The sequence below is a fragment of the Salvelinus sp. IW2-2015 genome, linkage group LG13, assembly GCF_002910315.2.
Source record: "Salvelinus sp. IW2-2015 linkage group LG13, ASM291031v2, whole genome shotgun sequence".
NCBI lineage: Eukaryota > Metazoa > Chordata > Actinopteri > Salmoniformes > Salmonidae > Salvelinus > Salvelinus sp. IW2-2015.
In genome coordinates, this window is record NC_036853.1 from 31,294,976 (window position 1) to 31,312,218 (window position 17,243).

Below are 17,243 nucleotides of genomic sequence, written 5' to 3' on the forward strand. Positions count from 1 at the left end.
GGTGGCAGTGTGATAGTTTGGGAATGCTTTGCTGCCTCAGGGTCTGAACGACTTTCCTTAATAGAAGGAACCATGAATTCTGCTCTGTATCAGAGAATTCTAAAGGAGAATATCAGGCCATCCGTTTGTGAGCTGAAGCTGAAGCGCAACGTGGTCATGCAAAAAACAATGATCCAAAACACACAATCAAGTCTACTGAAAATGGCTAAAAAGCAGCAAATTTGAAGTTTTGGAATGCCTAATCAAAGTCCAGACCTAATCCCAATTGAGATGTTGTGGCAGGACTTGAAACGAGCAGCTCATGCTTGAAAACCGCAAATGTCACTAATTTACAGCAGTTCTTCATGGAAGAGTCATCCAAAATTCCTCCACAGCGACTGAGAGACTGATCAACAACTACAAGAAGGGTTTGGTTGGAGTCATTGCAGCTAAAGGTAGCACACAGTTATTGAGTGCAAGTGAACAGTTTGCTTCTGTCCTCTCCTCGCCCCTACCTGGGCTCGACCACAGACCCTCTGCACATCGACAACAGGCACCCTCGAAGCATCATTACCTATCGCTCCACAAAAGCTGGTCCTTGCAGAGCAAGGGAACACTACTTCAAGTCTCAGAGCGAGTGACGTCACCGATTGAAACGCTACTAGTGCGCACCCAGCTAACTAGCTAGCCATTTCACACCGGTTACACAAGGGTCAATTACTTTTTCACATAGGGGCATTGGGTGTTGCATAACTTTGTTTATAAAATGAATGAAATAAGTATGTAATTGTTGTGTTACTTGTTCACTCAGGTTCCCTTTATCTAATATTAGGTTTTGATTGAAGACCTGATAACATTTATTATCAAAAATAATTCAAAAGTAGAGAAAATTAGAATGAAGGAAAATACTTTTCATGGCACTGTATTCATTCCGCTGATTCTGTTGAAAAAYGTTTCTCAAACAAAAACAAATGCAACAAAACAGGGATAAACACACCTGAATTTCTCCAATAGAAACTCTAGTTTGCAACTGTTGGACTAAGGATTACACTCTAGGTCAGCTAGATGCAGGCAAGAGTGTGCAAGGCAGTATTGACAGTGGCACTGTCTGCCACCTTGATTACTCACATTTTTCTCTAAACCTGTGCACCTACATTGTAAACTTTCATTCATAAGCTAGGTTGTAGCAACCTCATGATGGGTATAGGGAAAATTATAGTACCATGTAGTAACCTAAACCTATCGATGTTACATTGAACTGGGTGAATGGAATACGAATGGCAGTCATCCAACATGCTGTAATAGAAATAAGGTCATGCTCATAAAAAAGTATTGTCCCCCTCATCTTAAACAGCACCGACCCCCACTGTGTCACTCACACACACACACACACCCACACACACACAGGTGGGTGGGCATGCGCGCTTGAGCGCGCACACACACACACACACACACACACACCTGAATGAATCCTTTGCATAAAAAGTTTTGTTTTAAAACTGCATTAAAAGTGCAGTGACTGCAGTCAACTGTGGTATTTTGGATGCAGTAATTGCAGAATAMTGCAGATSAACTGCAGTAATACTGCACTGTAACTGCAGTTCACTGCATCATTACTGCAGTAATTAGTTTGTAATGTGTAGTGTTTAAACAGTGTGTTTAGAGCAGTCAGGCCTAATTTTGGTCCATCCCTTACAAAACATGATTGCAGCATACTGCAGTTATAATGCACCAAAATTAGGCCTGACTGCTCTAAACGCACTGTTTAAACACTCCACATTACAAACAAACATGCTCACTGCGGTTAGAGAGAGATGTCTGCTCTCCTACCTTTTATACCAGCGACGTCTCTGAACCTCCCCTTTGCGGTGCGAGCATTGCCAGCCCAGGGCAGTAAAACGCGCGCGAAGTCCATGAGCCATCCATCCATCACATGGTGCCGCGCAGGGCTTTCCCCGGACATTACAACCCACTGGGCACAGACTAAGTTCAACATCTAGTTTTGATTTACATTTCGTTGAGTTGTCAACTAACGTGAATTCAAGAAAAACATGCACCRTGTCATTGGATTTAGGTTAAAAGTTGGGTGAAAAAAATACGAAATTCCTTTATTTGAAGTCCAATCAATTTTCCACGTTGATTCAACTTCATCACATMGAATGTTTTTGTTGAAATGACATGGAAACAGTTTTTGCCCAGTGGGAAGCTCGTGGCCAGGGGAGAAAGGGCTGCACACAGAGTAGTTGACTAGCCTAAACGGATGCATACAAAAGACAATTTGGTCCAGTGGCGTTACCGGATACTGAGCAGAGGGACGTGGGGAAGCTCGTGCCCATCATCTGTGGAACGGCGGTTAAATTAGACTAATGTGCGTCCTTACAGAAATTGCGGTTGATGTGTGATATAGACTACACTGTTTCGTTTGACATGAGGAAAGTAGGCAAGTTCACGTGCAGCTTATCTCGGTTAAAATACAGCACAACATGAACGTCAGGATAATGATGAAAGGGTCATAATAATAATAYCATAATTGTACATTTTAAATAAGACAAATGTGAGTATTGTGTTTTCGGTTCTGTATGTTATACTTTTTGCAACAGATTGCTTCTCATTTCGTTGGAGCTCAGTAGCCTTGTTTAGATGGCCAATCGTTGCAGAACCTGACAAGTAGCTTATATATAGCCTAATCCACAAACATAGGCTATCTAAACTATTAGAATTACGTTCATTTGTTTAACTCTGAGCTAGCCTATAGGCTAAGTAGAAAATTGTCATTACATTTTGCCTGATTCCTTTTTCATTTAGGCCTATATATATATATATATATTTGTTTTTATATATTACGCTTATGGACGATTCTTGAATTGCTCGGTTATAGCTAAAACAYCCGCTGGTGTTTCACTGGATATTCTCAAAATTAGTAAATCTATAATTTAATTGAAACATGTGAGATATTCGTTCTCTAAAGGCAATCCAGGTCTCTATTGCAAACAGGCGAGCGCTTCAGGCGAGAGGTGTTTCATTTGCACAATTATTTTCGAAATAATTTATAGGCCTATAAAAAAAMCTGCTATTTATTTTCTTATAAGGCTACTGTAGATGTTTTAACCTTTTGTGTGTATTGAGTAAACATTATATTTACGGCGGAGCCTAACTGTTCAATGCTTGAAGGCACATTTAAACGAAAGACATCGGGAATGATGAACAGATTTTGAACATAATTTTTTATTAAACATTTCGAAAACAAGATTCTCAACAACATTCCATTTTGAAACATGTCTTTGTTTTGACTTATTCACACTTTGGACATTTAAATGTTTCYCGAATAAATATATAGAAATCATATATAGCCTACAGATATAGCGTTCACATACTAGTCGGAACTAGAAACTCGGAAGTCGGATATTTCCGAGTTTCCTAGTTCCGACTATCACGTGAACGCGGCATCGACAGCACCGTGCAGAATATACTTCACCATCTTGCCACGATTCTGATGTTTAGGCCCGTTTCACGTTGGAATTCTAAAAATTCTAAATAATTTTAGCACCAAAAACACAGGTTAAATCTCAGAGGCCAATGACACATCTCTCCGCTTTATTGTCTGATTGAGTGATGAATGAATTGATTGATAATCGATCAATAATAACTTTTCACTAAAATAGGACATATTTTTGTAAAATGTTTAAGATCAGAAAAAGTACCAAAATAAGTTATTTCGTTAAGTGAAGACGAATTGCATTTGCACCACAATGAAGTTCACTTAAAATCTATKCAATTATCCAAGATAATTCATTATCTTCTTCTGTACAGCATGTTGGGAGGTAGAAAACAACACCTCTATTCCASTTAATTATGATTCGACTTGCAAACACCTCTCATAATTATCCTTGTCGTGTCAACCTGGCTGTATTCCTACACAGGTCGCCATCAGCCTAGCACTAACAACTGGCATTGACAAGGTGGTTCAGAACTTCTGCACAATATTGCACATCATATATCTAGGCAGCAGGTAACACACGATCCAGGGATTTCTTGATGAGAGTAAGGATTTTTTTAGTTAGTCTAAGTCGGCACCATACCCTCAGATCAAAATATTCTAATTTGTATGCCAAAAAACAAGCACCCTCTGTAGCCATCTCTCTACACATCAGACCAGACAGAAGATATATTGAGCTATAAGACACCGTACTGCGGACTTATGGAATTAGTATTCACAAGCCGCCAGATCACCTCTATTATTATTATTATTATTATACACTTTTAAAAAATCCATGAATTAAGAGTTTAGTTAAGTTGGTGCATAGAGTTTTAGCAGCGAATGCCATCCTTATATTTGTAGCTATTATGTAAATCACCTCMCATCGAATTTCTATATCCACCTTATTACCATAACTATCAATACGCCATTWAAAAAAAATGTTACCCCAAAATGTTTCTTATCTTAGTGCAGTTAGGCTTCTCGTTTACATCATATGGGCCACATGTCCAGTAGAAGTAAAAGGATATCGTAGACTATTTGCATGCTGTAACATTGTATTAAGACGTTCTGGGTCATCATCAAGCAACAAAAGCTTTGAAAAGTAAGGTAACCAAATAACACAAAAACTGTTCTCTACACATATGTACACTTGGGAATAAATAAAGTCTAATATCTGGCTCAGTTGATCATTTMTTTTTGTTTTGTTTTTGTTTTGTTTTAAAACAATAGAAAAATCGATTGAAAAGATCGGTTAAGACGCGTCCTTGGCCTTAATCTAGGAAGAGAGGGAGGAGAGAGGAGGAGAGGGAAGTACCAAGACAGGAGGAAAGAACCATGGGCCATGCTTTCGTGTTAGATGACTGGAGGTTTGGGGTACCGTACCATACATGTCCTGCATGCAGGGTTGCTAAAAGGGATGGAACTAGACTTGCAATATTCAAATGTTCCCTTTCCGTTAACGGGGATGGAAGGCCATATCAGGGAGTCCCCTCCATCATCACAGTCCGGTACATCAACGGGGCTTGCAGGAGCTGCAAAGGTGTATTGCTTTTTCCGTGGTTCGATCACTTTGATTTCAATTCAGTCCCAATGATAAAATAAATACCGGGTTCTCTTCCTTGAGTCCCACCAGCTTCAAGATGCTCAAGGCTCTCTTTTAAGACGCCATATAAAGRATCAAAACAAACAGGTACGGATTTAATGTCTGAGAAAAACATAAGGATTTCAGTTTTGTTTTTCTGTCCAGTAGGTCAACTTTGCCAAGTTTGATTCACATGTGTCAGTAAGACTCCAAATGTTAATCAGGGTTTCTCTGAGATCTATTGCATCATAAAATATTAACCAGTCTATTGATTTGACAGTTTGTGATCCCATGTCTAGATCAAGAGGTCTTAGTGTATTGAAGTTCATTCAAAGAGCATCTTTAAGACTTATCGAACAATTATATCTGCGCACATAGAATAGGCTACTTAGCCTATGTGCGCACCTACCTTGCTTGTTTCTTTAAATATGAAGCATTATGCTATGTTGTACTTTTAAAATGTACACTGAGTGTTTTTCCTAAAGGAATAACTGTAAACAAAAAAATGCAAACAGAAAAATAAAAATAATATATAAAAAAAAAAAAAGAAAAGAAAAAAAACGTTTTAAGAAACTATTTTTACTATTGTAAAGTGGTTGTTCCACTGGATATCATAAGGTGAATGCACCAATTTGTAAGTCGCTCTGGATAAGAGCGTCTGCTAAATGACTTAAATGTAAAATGTAAATGTAAGAAGGGGGCAAAGGTCATGTCACGAATCAGTCTCTTACATGAAAAATTCCGTGGAGGTCAGTTTCCCGTGGTTTCCGTTGGAGGGGTCTCTGTTGTTGTTACCGGGCCCGCAACCGTTGTAGCTTCGTCTCGCCAGCTTGTCGTACTTCTCCTTGTAGAGGTCCCGCTCTTTGGCCAAGCGCGCAACGTCCTGCTTCAGCTGTTCCACCTGGCTCAGGAGCGTGCACTTCTCGCTCTCCAGCATGTGCCTCTGCTGCACGCGCTTGTAGCGGCAGGACTGCGCGTAACCTCGGTTCTTAAGCGTGCGTCTCTTCTGCTTTAGGCGGATCACCTCCTCTTTGCTGAACCCCCTCAGTTGCCGGTTGAGCTCGCGCACTGTCATGCTGACCAGCTGCTCGTCCGAGAAGCGGTCCTCGAGGCGGTGTCCGTGGTGGTGGTGGTGATGGTGGGCCTGGTGATGGTGACCGGCCGAGGTCGCGGATAGATCCTCCCCTACATACTGCTGGCCGCGGAAGCCCTCGTAGCCCTGGTGGTGGTGATGGTGGTGATGGGCGTTGCCGATGAGGGCCTCCACCGCATCCTCGGGGGTCAGGTTGAGGGCTTCGGGGTTGATGTGGTGCTGGTAGCTGGGGATCCAGTACAGGTCCTCCAACTGAGGCTTACCGCCAACGCTCTGGGTGTTGCTGCTGCCGCTGTTGTTGCTGTTGACGCCGTTGGCCAGGTTTTGGCTCGACTGGCCACCAGGGCTGGGGGCGCAGAAGCTGGGCGAGGAAGGCACGGAGGAGCAGGGCGTGCTAATCGGGGTGGAGGAGAGGGATCCCGGGGGGAGGCGGTGGCAGTAACGGTCAGCTTCTGGRGGCTCCTTCTTTACTTCGAACTTCATTAGGTCGAAGTCGTTGACGTACTCGATGGCCAGTGGGCTATTGGGCAGCTCTGCGCTCATGGCGAGGTCGGTGGCCATGTCAGTCCATGCGACGACTCCCGCCCTCACAGCCAAACCAACACCGGGCAGGACACTGGGCAGCCCTCGCGGATGTAGATTGCTTCTTCGATTCGAAGAGGACGTCTGTGTGCCCGGTGTGTGGAGTTGTAAGGTTGTATAGATGAGGGGGTACTTCGTATTAAGCTGCTAGTCCTTAAAACAACAACTATGTATAGCKGCGCCGGTGTTAATATATGTATGCACGCAAATGAACTTGTACACCTGCCAGTTCTCCTCTGCCGATTTTCTTGTTGACAATTTATCCCAGGTCAAATTCACTTTTTAATACCACGGCCCAGGGCCGGCTGAAACTCGAGCCCCCTGGTGAAATTTGGAGACACCAACCGGTCCTGTCCTCCCTCCACCTCTGTACCGGCTCGCGCCTTCTGATTTACTGTCCTTCAGTCAGTGGTTGTGAAGGAAAGCAGCACAGGGGAAATTTTTATTTTCTCCTCTCCTGTTCTGGAGTTGTTGCTCTCTTGTTGTCTGTTTAAAAAAAWATAKATATTTTCCTGTATCCTTCTTCTTCGTCTCGACTGACGCAAGGACAGCGAGTCCAGGCTTTCTGCAGGAGGAGAGCAGGAAGGCTCGCGATGCTCGCGACTGAAGTTACTGCAGCATGCAGCATGTGTTACATATGACCAGAATAAAACTTTCCACACAAGACACGAGCATRACTGCTCGGAAAAAAGTCACTGTGCACTAGACACACGCGCGTAAACATGTAAAAAAAWWAAAWAATAATAATAATGTTTTTTAAACTCCCACTTTCTGCATCTGCTGGAGTCCACAATGGAATGGTTCGGAGAAAAACAGTTCTCAAGAGTTCTTACAAGCAGAAAATAGGTATGTATATTAAAAATAGATATTCCTTAAGCGGTGGTGGGACACAGGACTAAGTGGTGCCGTTTCTGAATGGTCAGTCCAGATKTATCAGTTTGCTGTGTACTCACGAATGCGCCGGTCCCCGCGGTTTTCCCCTTCACTCTGGGAACGTTGCGTCCTGTGTATGAGAGTGTGTGTATATGTGTGTGTGAGCTGATGAATTCCTTTCACAGTTGGTTCTCTCTATCTGGCAGATGGCCGTTACTTTCGGCTCTGCAGTGCAGCGCAACATCGCAGTGTCACTGAGACGCTGGGAAAGGCAATTTGCACTTTTAAAGACACCACGCGCCCGAACCTCCCACCTCGTATGTGACGGACCAATGGGAGAAGATGACAGCGGTGGATTTGCATTATCCTATAGCAACATCTCGCGCTGGGACCAGCCGGCAGCTGTCGGAACGCAGAACTCATGTTTGCGGAACAGGTGCATCTCCCCCCTCTAGCGACGAGATCGTGCTACTGCACGGAGAGGAGAGAGGCAGGCACATGTAAGGTACGCGGGAGACGCCCCGCTAGGCGCCCCGCTAGGCTGGCTTACCTCCACATGATTGATAGCAAACAACGGGAAAAAATGAACAGTGGTGACAATAGATCTATTCCAGTTTATAACAGAAACGTTAGAATTATYAATATTATATGACAAAACAGACTAAACAAGGGAGGAATAAGAGAGGCTGGTTTACTTTGAGGTGCTTGGCCACTCCGTAAAGCCACTATGGGACACTGGTAGCAGAGGAGTCCCGTTAACGCTCTCATAAAAAAAATCATACAACAACAAGTTGTCTCAGGTTTCACTTCAAAACTGAATGAAACACCTAACGAAAAGCGTATAGAAAACAAGCATGAGATAATATTGGGATGAAGTGAGATGGTAAAAGTTGGAGAGGTGTTATTATACGCTTCTTATTTGATGTATATTATGCCACATACAAGGACACATGTCCTATGCAGCTGTGGTCTGAGGGACAAGAAAGAACCTGGCATCCCCGGGCCAGGCCTCCCCAATCACGAGTCCACCCTATGTGGTGATGGATTTAGTGCCACGCGCCCATAAAATCAAGCCGCATTTTCCGTCGGGCTGAGGGTCCGGGCGATGGGTGTGAGGGGGTTAATTACAATTAGGCTATTCCACGTGATGGCCCTTGGGCAGGGTTTTAAGTCGCAATTAACTACAAATTGCATGCCGACCCATCTCCGCGGATCGACAAATAATTAAACTTCGCGTGCATCGTGCGCGGAACGCGCAATGTACGCCCCCCATCATGGAGACATACGTCTTCATCTGGAGAGGCACCCGGGTTAAAGAAAATCAAAGCAGAGGGTTGAGCAGAACGTCGATACCAGTGATATGCGTCTCAAGGGAGGGTAGGATGAATACTGAGATTCTGCTCACTTGTGTCTTTTCTCTGCAAATTGGGTTAGGCGGTCAGTCGAGGSACAATTAAAGCATAATGGAAGAATAGTTCTTTATCAAATTACACTGAACAAAAATAGAAACGCAACATGTAAAGTGTTGGTCCCATGTTTCATGAGCTGAAATAAAAGACCCCAGAAGTGTTTCATATGCACAAAAAGCTAATTTCTCTTAAATTGTGTGCACACATTTATTTACATCCCTGTTAGTGAGCGTTTCTCCTTTCCAAAATAATCCATCCACCTGACAGGTGTGGCAAATCAAGAAGCTGATTACACAGGTGCAACTTGTGCTTGGGACAATTAAAGGCCACTCTAAAATGTGCAATTTTGTCACACAACACAATGCCTGATGTCACAAGTTGAGGGAGTGTGCAATTGGCATGCTGACTGCAGGAATGTCCACTAGAGCTGTTACCAGAGAATTTAATGTTAGTTTCTCTACCATAAGCCACCTCCAATGTAATTYTAGAGAATTTAGCAGTATGTCCAACCGGCCTTACAACCGCAGACCACGTGTATGGTGTCGTGTGGGTGAGTGGTTTGCTAATGTAAACGTTGTGAACAGAGTGYCCMATGGTGGCGGTGGGGTTATGGTATGGGCAGGCATAAGCTACGGACAAAGAACACAATTGCATTTTATCGATGGCAATTTGAATGCAGAGAAACCGTGACGAGATCCTGAGGCCCATTGTCGTGCTGTTCATCCGACACCCTAACCTCTTGTTTCAGCATGATAATTGTGGCAAATGGTGGCCACACCAGATACTGTTTTCCGATCCATGCCCCTACCTTTAAAAAAAAAGGTATTTGTGACCAACAGATGCATATCTGTATTCCCAGTCATGTGAAATCCATAGATTAGGGCCTACGGAATGTATTTAAATTGACTGATTTCCATATAGTAAAATGTTTGAAATTGTTGCATTTATATTTTTGTTTAGTATAAATTAAAGGCATATATTTTTCATAGCCCTTGAGGCCCTGCGGAGAGACTGGTGTGTTCTAGTGATAAGATGAAAAACGGCAGTAGCCTAAGTTAATAATGGTTAAGGGGCAATGCGTAATGGTAGTGCATTGTCAAATTAGCCTACATGGCCCCTAGGCCCCCCAGACTCGTGTGGTCTAGTGATATTGAGATTAAAAAAAGATGGAGGGCAAGCAGTAAGTTAACTTAGTCAGGTATAATATGAGATGAATAGGGCAGAAGAGTAGCCTATAGCCACCATCAAACCTGCACCTGACTGCGCTGAGCTCAACTTCCTGTCCAACACTACAGCTGTGAAATACACTGTGTGCGTCCTGACACTGCGCTGAGCTCAACTTCCTGTCCAACACTACAGCTGTGAAATACACTGTGTGYGTCCTGACACTGCGCTGAGCTCAACTTCCTGTCCAACACTACAGATGTGAAATACACTATTTTCCTCCCAAATGGCATCTTATTCCGAATGTAGTGCACGACTTTGACCATGGCCAATAGGGCTCTGGTCAAAAGTAGTGCACTATATAGGGAATAGGGTGCCAGTTGGGACGCATCCTCTCTCCCTGGCTCAAATCTGCTGGCTAGGATGAAAAGAAAAGTAGGACTGTAAGATGAAATGGGAYAGAAATATCAAGGTATTTGAAGTTTAAGGTGCACTAAGTCATCATAACGGGGGTTGGGGTTTTATCAAATAAGCAGGAGCCGGACCCCAAACGCCAAGCTAAGCAGTCCGYATTGAAGGGCCACATTTAAGAAGATCTGCCATTAGGTCCATTCATTGTGAGAGGGAAGTGTGTGTGGCCGAGGCCTTGAGACATACATTTAGAAGAAGTCAGGGATTTCATTGTGCCTTTGCATATCGGGTGTTCGCTGCTGGTGCAGTTCTTACCGATTTAAGCAAAAATGGACATCAGCACGCGGGAGATCCACATAGCGAGTGGGAGATTATTTGAGCAGGGTGGGCACAAGCGCAAGCTTTGGGCGAAGTTAACCCTCTTCTATCCAAAGTCTTCTCCTTGGTCTGTGTGTGTGTGGGGGGGGGGGGGGGGGGTTAAGGTTATCAGTGAAAGAGTTTTTGTGGCCATCTTAAAGTCTTAAATGCTAGTCTTAAATGCTGGTCTTAAGGAATCAGTTTCAATTTCTAGAGGGACACGCAGTCACATGCACACACATACACACTTTATGAAGCCAATAGAAGGGCAACAGAAAGAGGCAACATGTTAAATGGAGATTTGACAGAAAACCCTACATACTTGCCTACTACTACATGTTGTAAGGCGTTTGCCAAAGCTTACGTTGAGTCAGTGAAAAAGTAAGTTTCTTTATCCAATACTTGCACATCTTGAATCTATGAGACATGAAGATAATGTAGGGAGAGAGGTAATGACAGAAGGAAAGAAAATAGTTGGACGAGTGAGAGAGAGCTAATGAATCATTTCTCACAAAGAAACTGTGATCTTTATTAATGGAATAGCCACTGTTTATAATAAGTTTGCATTTTTTATGCTACTGCTATCTACTGGGGAAAGGAACACACACATAACACACCCCCCCAACCCACACACACACACACCTCTCTCTCTCCTCTCCTCTCCCTTTTCTTGTGCGCTTTCACAAAACATTCAAATATTGATCTTAATTAGGCTTTGCCGAGCTCAGCAGCCTGTGTTGAGGRTTTGAGACAAGCAGCAGCAGACACCTGTCTAAGGCACTTACATCTTCAGCAAGAGGGAGAGGGAGTAGGGAAACAGGAAGGGAGGATGGAAGAGTGATAGCTCCCGTCTCCTACAGTGGCGTAGCGCAAAATGGCCCGCAATGTTCGAGCAAACCCCCCTCTCCAAACTTTTTTTGTTGCCATGGGACACAAAAAAAAAGTGTAGTTTAATAGCTAATCTCATGCTATTTTTAAGCAATAAGGCACGAGGAGGTGTGGTATATGGCCAATATACCATGGCTGTTCTTGCACGATGCAATGCGGAGTGCCTGGATACTGCCCTTAGCCTTGTTATATTGGCCATATACCCCCCCTCCCCCCCAGGTGCCTTATTGATAATATAAACTGGTTACCAACGTAATTAGAACAGTAACATTTTATCAAATATGTTCCRTAATACCCATGGTCTGATACACCATGGCTCCCAGCCAAATCAGCATTCAGGGCTCGAACCACACAGTTTATTACACATTTTGCCATGAGGCTGAGAGAAAATGTTGCTGTTTTAGAGCTCAAGAATTCTTGAAAGACGGGACAATCTAAACTTTTTTCCCACAGATATTTGTCTTCATCTATATGCTTGATAGACCAAAGTATCAGCTATCATACAAAACCCCCCAAAAATGTCTTCATAAAATGCAACTTGTTGGATTTATGTAAACTCCGTCAGTCACCATAAAAGGCATTTCATTTTTACAATTATTGTCCAACAAGTGTTTAAAAACCTTGATTGTTTAATTCTAACTTTAGATTAAAAAAAATATGTAACAGAAATCTCCAAAAATCTTTTTGTTTCGTTTTATAGCACTATTAAATGCTCCAGGGCTAATKCCATTAGCATTTTGGTATGTTTTTCTAGATTTTGAACATAAAACAACATTTATAAAGCAAACATTATCCATTAGATCTTGCACAGCAAATCCTTAAATTGTTGAGCAATATGTATGAAATATGAACATGTATGCGCACACTACTGTAAGTCGCTCTAGATAAGAGCGCCTGGAATTGACCAAAACGTAAATGTAAAAATACGTTGCAGTGATTCAAATATTGACAAGCCTCTGATGGAGTTGACATCAGATACTCAAACCGAACATATTTTTTCTTCTAAAAATGAGTTAAATACAAACATTTGTAAAATATGGAAAATTATTAATTTGAAAAATCCCATTTCAGCACTCTGATGGAGTTGATGTTTTACGGAGAAGATTTTTTTTAAATATATGTTTTTTTTAAATATTTATACTGTTGAATAATAGTGAAGACATCAAAGTAGCCACCCTTTGCCTTGATGACAGCTTTRCACACTCTTGGCATTCTCTCAACCAGCTTAATGAGGAATGATTTTCCAACAGTCTTGAATGAGTTTCCGCATATGCTGAGCACTTGTTGGCTGCTTTTCCTTCACTMTGTGGTCCAACTCATCCCAAACCATCTCAATTCGGTTGAGGTCGGGTGATTGTGGAGGCCAGGTCATCTGATGCAGCACTCCATCACTCTCCTTGGTCAAATAGCCCTTACAAAGCCTGGAGATGTGTTTTGGGTCATTGTCCTGTTGAAAAACAAATGATAGTCACACTAAGCCCAAACCAGGTGGGATGGTGTATCACTTGAGAATGCTGTGGTAGCCATGCTGGGTAAGTGTGTCTTGAATTCTAAATAAATCACTGACAATGTCACCAGCAAAACACCCCCACACCATCACACCTCCTTTTCTATGCTTCACGGTGGGAACCACACATGCGGAGATCATCCGTTCACCTACTCTGCGTCTCACAGACACGGTGGTTGGAACCAAAAATCTCAAATTTGGACTCATCAGACCAAGGGACAGATTTACACCGGTCTAATGTCCATTGCTCGTGTTTCTTGGACCAAGCAAGTCTCTTCTTCTTATTGGTGTCCTTTAGTAGTGGTTTCTTAGCAGCAATTCGACCACGAAGGCCTGATTCACACAGTCTCCTCTGAACAGTTGATTTTGAGATGTGTTTGTTACCTGAACTCTGTGAAAAAATTATTTGGGATGTAATTTCTGAGGCTGGTAACTCTAATGAACTTATCCTCTACAGCAGAGGTAACTCTGGGTCTTCCTTTCCTGTGGCGGTCTTCATGAGAGCCAATTTCATCATAGAGCTTGATGGTTTTTGCAACTGCACTTGAAGAAACTTTTAAAGTTCTTGACATTTTCCGCATTGACTATCTTAAAATAATTATGGACTGGTGTTTCTCTTTGGTTATTTGAGCTGTTCTTGCCATAATATGGACTTGGTCTTTTAMCAAATAGGGCTATCTTCTGTATACCACCCCCCTAACTGATTGGCTTAAACCCATTAAGGAGGAAAAACATAATCCACAAATGAACTTTTAACAAGGCACACCTGTTAATTGAAGTGCATTCCAGGTGACTACCTCATGAAGCTGGTTGAGAGAATGCCAAGAGTGTGCAAAGCTGTCATCAAGGCAAAGGGTGGCTACTTTGAAGAATCTTAAATATAAAATATATTTTGATTTGTTTAACATTGGTTACTACATTATTCCATGTGTGTTATTTCAAAGTTTTTATATTTTTACTATTATTCTACAATGTAGAAAAAGTAAAAATAATGAAAAACCCTGGAATGAGTAGGTGTGTCCAAACTTTTGACTGGTTCTGTATATATTTTTTTCTTCTTCATTGTAGTGGTATACACAGTCGCATTTTTTTTCTCTCTCAGTTTCTTTATAACTAAAACCGAATTAAATGTAACATATTTGAACCAAAATTAATATTCCATCTTAATCTATCAGGCAGATGGAGTTSACAGTTTGTGGTTGTGACCATGTTGATTCCAATATTGTTTAAAAAAAAACTTTACAGACCACGAGTGGTCTTTTTGCACAACATGTAATGAGGACATGAATAAGGGGTCCTTATGGTATAGTTGACCTTGCTCATTCCTGATTAATTTTAGACCAAATCTCAGGACACATCTTTCATAAATCAAATCTTTTAGAAATCAAACCCTGGTGGTTTTCGGGGTGTGTGCTCCTTTTCTTTTAAAAATATTTTATTTGTCATAAAAAATAAATAATCCACACCAGATACAAACATAYACATACAAACGTCAATTTACAGATGCACACAAACAACGACTACATCTCATCTGCACAGACCCTCATGCTCCCATCCCTAGTGCCTGCATTATTGATTGCCACATGGCCTTAAATTGTACCAATGCTACTGTAGAATTTTAGCAACCAGGAAATGGCGGAGTGATTTCTGCATATTGCATCTTTAAGATATGACTACAWTGTAGTGTAGAATTTGTGAATTTTGTCTCGTGTTACAATCATGTCGAGCTCTCTCTCTCCACTGTCAATAGGTCAAATAGAGAATCAGGTGGATTAGTCACATGCACACATAGGCACATTGATGCTTACAGCGGGCAGAACTGGTGTGCACTTTCTGCATCTAGATATATTGGGGGAAAAAGACAGTGAAAGAAAGGGTAGTCGTTGTTTCCTAATCATCCAATCCTGTCCTCATTCCAGCTTGGTCGCTCAAGATCCACTGTGAAATTCGACGTCTGTCCAGGTAAGCAGGACGTCGGGAGATTACTACAAAACCGGCCACTAGGGGAAAGGGTGAGGGTYGCGAGCTCAATCCCAGTTCTAGGCACTGTTTTTTTGTTTTAACTCTATCACAAACCTCAACCCTTACCTTAAAGTAACTGCCCACAGAAAAACGTACTTTGAAGAGTTCATATTCTGTTAACTCATAACCAAATTATGTTGTTGATGAGTCCTATACTCGTATTTGTGACCAAAGCATATATTGGAGAAAAAAAACACTTAAAATAAATCCACCTCAAACTTCTATCTCAAACAGACCATTTAAAAAATGCTTGCAATTTCCTCATAGAACATGATGTCATCTCCCTGAGGAGGATGAGCTGGCCAATCAGCGGTCTAGAGGAGAATGARCTAGCCAATCAGCGGTCTACTTGCGTGCATATTTTTTATGACCGGTATACGTCCACACCATTCTGTTGTTGGGGAAACCCACACCATTCCAACTCAGAAAAKCAGTTTTTTAGCATACTTAATATAAACAAATTGGAAGGAAAAACATTTATATTGTAAGGATATTTAATAGAAATCTGGAAACACTGGGCAGTTACTTTAACCATTCAGAGTTAATGACTAAACCTAATCTTAGAGTTGTTTTGCTTTAACCCTATCCCAAACTTTAACCCTTGACTTAATCATTCGGAATGAATGCCTCATCTTAACCTTTGAAATTTGACGTTTATGGACAAACGGATTCTGCAGTGAGAGCTTGTTGCGCATTCATCCTGTAAGATACATAGTAAATATTGTTGTATAGTGTTTTTTGGGGAAGTYACTTCTTGCATTGGGGGGGGACAGTTATACATAAGGTGATGGGTCAGATCAGAGGTTACATTTCAATTATTAAGTCAACCTCAATATTACTTGGATTTAAAGGGAATAGCGCTGAGACTGGTGCAAAAAAAATATGGTGGAAGGAAACTCGTGTTTCGCCCACGTTCACACCACTGATGCATAGTGGTTTACGCCAATCAAATGCCTTTTAACTTGTAAGAATAATCAAGTTAGCTACCTAGACGTTTTTCCCCGGTTTAGCTAGTGATAGTGATGCACAAGCTAGACCCATTGGAAACATTGCCATCTCCTAACATCATTTGCCCACTAGATTCAGGAGCTTGAATACCCCCCCACCCCCAAAAGCTTGAAAACCCCATTGAAAACCTCCATTAGATTTTTACCCAAAGTTTAGGAAGAAAACTGAACATAATTCATGATGGTTTTTATTGAATTTTAGTTCGTTTTGGAGTCAAAGATAATAGTTTCAGTATAGTTTTAGTTTTGTAAATTATTTTATTTCAGTTTATTAAATCGTTTTTTCATATTCGTTTCAGTTTTAGTTTAGCTACCACAATAACCTCGGTCTACATTGTGTGTGTGAGCTCCTTAGCGTGAATTAATGCTCTGTGTTGCCGTGGTAAGCTCCGCGGTGTGAACATGCTCCCCAGGGCGACGCAACAGTCATTTGTCACTGTGACGACGCCTCGGTTAAATAGCGTATTAATGGCCTAAATATCAGGAGCTGTACACATATATACACACACACACTAGAGACACACACACAAACACACAAAGGGCGTAGTAATAGTTTTATTATCAGGGGCTGCTCTGGGCTCGGTAGGCAGGTAATGGATGGATTACACATCCCAACATCCTCTCTGTGCCACTCTCCATCTCCCTACACACTAATTATATGACACAAAGAGATGGCGTGAGAGAGACCGAGCACAATCTAGGAGAAGAGACCGATCCCGGAGAGGGATGGAAGATGAGAGAATGTAGGAGGGAGAGAGGTTGTTGGGTAATAGTTATTTTATCAAAAGGATGCCCTTTTTTCAGAATACATGGGCCTTAAAGCAGACAATCAGAGGCTAGCCCCCCCCCCCCACACACCCCAAGAGCAAAACAAAGTCAAACAAAGGCATG

At 42.0% G+C, this 17,243-nt stretch overlaps 1 protein-coding gene across 1 annotated transcript; it reads right to left on the bottom strand.

The window, feature by feature from the left end:
• Positions 1-3,186: 3,186 nt before the first annotated feature.
• LOC111971608 (transcription factor MafAa-like) lies at positions 3,187-7,830 on the bottom strand. Its single transcript, XM_023998464.2, has one exon. The coding sequence runs from the start codon at positions 6,691-6,693 to the stop codon at positions 5,767-5,769; it is 927 nt and encodes a 308-aa protein (XP_023854232.1). The 5' UTR covers positions 6,694-7,830; the 3' UTR covers positions 3,187-5,766.
• Positions 7,831-17,243: the final 9,413 nt, after the last annotated feature.